This window comes from Elephantulus edwardii, unplaced genomic scaffold, assembly GCF_000299155.1.
Source record: "Elephantulus edwardii isolate Elephantulus edwardi_28Jun2011 unplaced genomic scaffold, EleEdw1.0 scaffold00075, whole genome shotgun sequence".
NCBI classification, from domain to species: Eukaryota; Metazoa; Chordata; class Mammalia; order Macroscelidea; family Macroscelididae; genus Elephantulus; species Elephantulus edwardii.
Window position 1 is genome coordinate 255,701 of NW_006399825.1, and position 4,653 is coordinate 260,353.

Consider the following 4,653-nt stretch of genomic DNA (forward strand, 5'->3'; position numbering starts at 1 on the left):
TGTATATCTGTGTTTCATTGACTATGCAAAGGTGTTTGACTGTGTGGATCATAACAAACTGTGGCTGACTCTGAGAAGAATGGGAATGCCAGAACACTTGATAGTGCTAACGCAAAACCTATACTTGGACCAAGAAGCAGTCGTCAGAACAGAGCAAGGCAACACTGCATGGTTCAAAATTGGGAAGGGCGTACGCCAGGGACATGTCCGTCTCCATACCTTTTCAACCTGTATGCAGAACAGATTATCCAGGAGGCTGGGCTCTATGAGAAGAAATGTGGGGTCAAGATTGGTGGAAGGTCTATCAACAATCTGTGTTATGCAGATGACACAACCCTGATTACTGAAACTGAGGAGGACCTGAAGCACTTGCTGCAGAGGGTCAAAGACTGCAGCCTCCAATATGGATTGAGGCTCAATGTCAAGAAGACAAAGATCCTCACCACTGGACCAATTGGCAGCATCAGGATGGATGGTGAAGAGATTGAGATTGTTCACAGCTTTAGTTTGCTTGGCTCCACAGTCAACAGTCTTGGCACCCGTAGCCAGGAAATTAAAAGGCGCACTGCCATAGGAAAGTCTGTTAGGGACCTCTCCAAAGTACTGAAGAGCAATAGTGTCTCTCTGGAGACTAAGGTGCATCTGGTACAGGCCATGGCCTTTGCTCTCACTTGTTATGTATCAGTGAGTTGGACAATGACTAGGGAGGATAGAAGGAGAACTGATGCCTTTGCACTGTGGTGCTTGAGAAGAGTATTGAGGGTACCATAGACTGCTAGGAAAACAAACAGATTCATCCTGGAGAGGGTTAAACTGGGCGGCTCCTTGGAGGCAAGGATTCTGGGGCTTTGTCTGACATACTTTGGACATGCTGTAAGGAGAGACCAGTCTTTGGAGAGGGACATCATGTTTGGTAGGGTGGAGGGACAGCACAGGAGGGGAAGACCATCTGTGAGGTGGATTGATTCAGTGACGGGTGCAATTGGGATGAGAGTATCAGAGACAGTGCGATTGGCACAGGACAGGGCAGAGTTTAGGGCTGTTGTACATAGGGTCACTATGAGTCACAAGTGACTCGACAGCACATAAACAACAACAACAAGGGTCTCCACAGAAGGGTGGAGAATCTCATGTGTGATTAATTCCCCCTGAATACCCACTGGAATGTCAGGTGTGGGTTGGTTCTGACTCAACAGTGCAATAATTTTATACATATCTATATATAGATATATATCTCTATTTCACATTTATATAATAAATTTTAAACATATATATCTGGTTGCCTAGTGGCAAGAAGCTGCGCTGCAACCCCAAGGCACGCAGTTTGAGGCCACCAGTTGCTCTGCAGGAGAAGGATGGGCAATCTCCTCTGTGCAATTAAATGCCTCTGAAAACCCACCAGAGGGTTAGCTATGGGTTGGTTCCAACCCTATCTACACTTACACATATATTTAGGAAATTCTGGTGGCCTAGTGGAAAGATACTGTGCTGCCAACCCAAAGGCACTTGGTTCAAATCCACCAGATGCTCTGAGGAAGAAAGATGGACAATATCATCCTATTCAATTTACTGTCTCTAAAAACCTACTGGAGGGTCAACAATGAGTTGGTTCCGACATGAAGTTATATAACACTTACAGGATTCTTTTTTTCCTAAACCTTATACATCTTAATTTGCAACTCTAGTATTCTTTTCCAGATGATAGAATTCTTTATTATTTTTACTTAGGTAATTTCCATGATTAACATTCCATGTCTCCCCAGGTTTCCGTGAATCAGCAGTGCCCCAGAAAGCATTTCCCTTCCTGAGACTCCAGGGAAGTCTTGGAACACAAAGAACTTGAAGAGGGCACTTGGCCAAATAAAGATTTTTGAACCTTGAGAGACTGGCTGAAGCAGATTGTTAACTGAAGCGGAAATCAAAGTCTTTGTGTTCTTAAAAGCAGCAATTTTCATGTAAGTCCAAGGAGTTCACGTTTGTGCTATTTGTTTTGGCTCAAGACATGAAAAGCTTTGTTTTAACCACGTGGTTATTATTTTGTAAGAGGATCATAAGAAATTATTCTAATTTCTCTAATCTCACCAAAGAGTAACTCAAGTTATTTGACGTTCATTTTCAACAGAAAATGAACAACCAAATCTCTTCCAGTACTACTATTTTCTAAATCTGAACATTTAACTTCTGAAATTTTCTTTTTTTTCTCTCAATACAATGAATTCTGATTAGTTTTATACCGTTTTAGGACACTTTTCAAAAGAAGGATGACTTTATTTTATGAGTTATTGAATAATTTTGTTTTGTAAAAGGATATAACTGAGACATATCCAGACTTAAAAGGCAAATATCTTGGAACACTCAGAAGAGCAACATGGGAGAGACCGAGAAAAGCATTGAATCCCATAGGATAAGATGTCTTTCCAAAATGAAGGTATGGATTTGTGTGTGTGTGTGTGTGTGTGTGTGTGTGTGTTAACCAAGTTCTTGTAAAATTGGACATATCTTTATGAAATGATCTAATATGGATGCTATACAACTTGATCTATTGAGCAACTAAAAAATTAATAAAAATTGCTATTACTATGAAAATAAGACTAGTACTTGCATTTAAAAAGTGGTTTGTGACTGAAGATGTATGTGCAACCAGGATCATTAACTCATTTTCAGCCAGGAAAGACTTTGAGGAATTTAAATGGAAAATAAGATCTTAAACATTGTCAAGCATGTGTTGTGTTGTGTGGCAAGATCAATGCTTATGAATCAAAGGCTGATTTAGTCTTCACCCTTTTGGGACTTTGATTCCTAAAGTGTTGCAGGTGAGGAAGGTTCACTCCCCTGGGAAATAGTGCAATAGATAAGCTTTATCTGTTTGCAATGGTTACTTCACAATGACCCAGTAAAACAAATGTTCTTTCCAAACTTTGACAACTTAATAATCATTCTTTATAAGAAAAATTCTTGTATTATTAACTGTTCGGTGACTATTTCACTATTTCAGTGAAAATTAATTTTATAAGAAGTGTTTTACATTTAAACACATTTTTAATTTTCAGCCAAAGGATCTAATATTTGTCTTATTTTAGAACAAGTGCATACAAGTTGTTTTTTTAAATTATGATCCTGCCACTAATTTTATCTCCTATCAAAAGCTTATTTTCCCTTTAATCTGTAAAGAAAAGTCTAAACTAAAATGAAATTAAAACATTTCTCTAGAAAACTGCTTTCACCTGAAATGCTATGGTAATTATGAATACATGTTTTTCTTATATTAGCTCTTGGTTTAAATTTTTTTTTTTTTTGCTCGTATAATTGAGTGATTAAAAATAAGGCTCTCTGTGGGACTCTTGGACTTTTGCCAACTTAGGAGGACCTCAGGCTGCTCCTGAACTCCCCCATACTCTTGGTGTACTGGTTGACAATGATGAGGCTTAGGGCACCTGGGCTCTTTTGCTTGGTGACCTGACATTATTGTTGCCTCCTGAAGCAGGGGTCTGGGGCCTCAGACTCTGCACTGATGAAATCAGCAGGACTTGGTCTCCCCTGCCCCGCAGTTTACGCTGTGGATTCTGGTTAAGCAGAGGCTTTAGAATCACTGAACTTAAAACTTACCCCTCAGGGATGCAGGTGGAATGTCCAGGGACTATGAACTCGGGAACCTTGAGCTTGGCCAGCAATCAGAGACCACTCTTCTGTGGGTAGTAATAAGAGATCTAAATAACATCAGGGTTTTTTTTTTTCCCTGCTTTTCCTTCTCACGTGCTGCCTGTGATTTTTTTTTTATTTTTTTAAAATTTTTTTAATTATTATTATTATTTTTGTGTGCGTGTACCGTCAAATCAGATCTGACTGGTACAGGAGGAGATTTTCCCTCCTTCCTCGGCAGAGCATCTGGTGTGCTGCCTGTGATTTTGACAGGGACTGGCAGATCTGTGCCTCTGCCTCCCAGGACCTCCTCCTCTGGGAAGTGGTCTCTGAGAAGATCTGGTGACCTGTTTGCCAATCTGGGAGATCCAGCTTGCCAATGGTTTAGGTTTATCCTGCTACTGGTTACAAATTCTATTTTCTGTACAATTAGTCAGACTAAAGTTTCCACTGTTTGTTTGACAAAACAGATTAAACAGAAAGTAAGGTGTTTGGGTTTTGTTTGTTTTAAAAATAAAGCTTTGGGTCCAAGTTTCCTGACTTCATACCCACTTTAGCCACTTGCATTGTAATGTTGGGCAAATTGCTTAACCTCTTTGAGCTTCAATTTTACTCCCTGGAGGTTCAGTAATGATAATAGCTTACCTCACCTGAATTTCTTTTTTTTTTTAGTGCAAAAATTTGAAAACTTTTAATATGTTGTTGTTGTTGTTATGTGCCGTCGAATTGCCTGCGACTCGTAGCGACCCTATGTACTACAGCCCTAAACTCCACTCTGTCCTGTGCCAATCGCACTGTCTCTGACACTCCCATCTCAATTATCCCAGTCACTGAATCAATCCACCTCAGAGAGGGCCTTCCTATCCTGTGCCGTCCCTCCACCCTCCCAAGCATGATGTCCCTCTCCAAGGACAGGTCTTTCCTCACAACATGTCCAAAGTATGTTAGATGGAGCCTCAGAATCCTTGCCTCCAAGGAGCCACCCGGTTTAACCCTTTCCAGGATGAATCTGTT

The 4,653-nt window shown here is 40.4% G+C and overlaps 1 protein-coding gene across 1 annotated transcript in view; it reads left to right on the forward strand.

Moving 5' to 3' along the window:
* Positions 1-2,322: 2,322 nt before the first annotated feature.
* SLCO1A2 (solute carrier organic anion transporter family, member 1A2) overlaps positions 2,323-4,653 on the forward strand; it is a 56,916-nt gene continuing 54,585 nt past the window's right edge. The window contains exon 1 of the mRNA XM_006889062.1: positions 2,323-2,428. Within this exon, the coding sequence (XP_006889124.1) occupies positions 2,369-2,428 (60 nt within the window). The 5' untranslated portion in view covers positions 2,323-2,368. The remainder of the gene's footprint in view (positions 2,429-4,653) is intronic.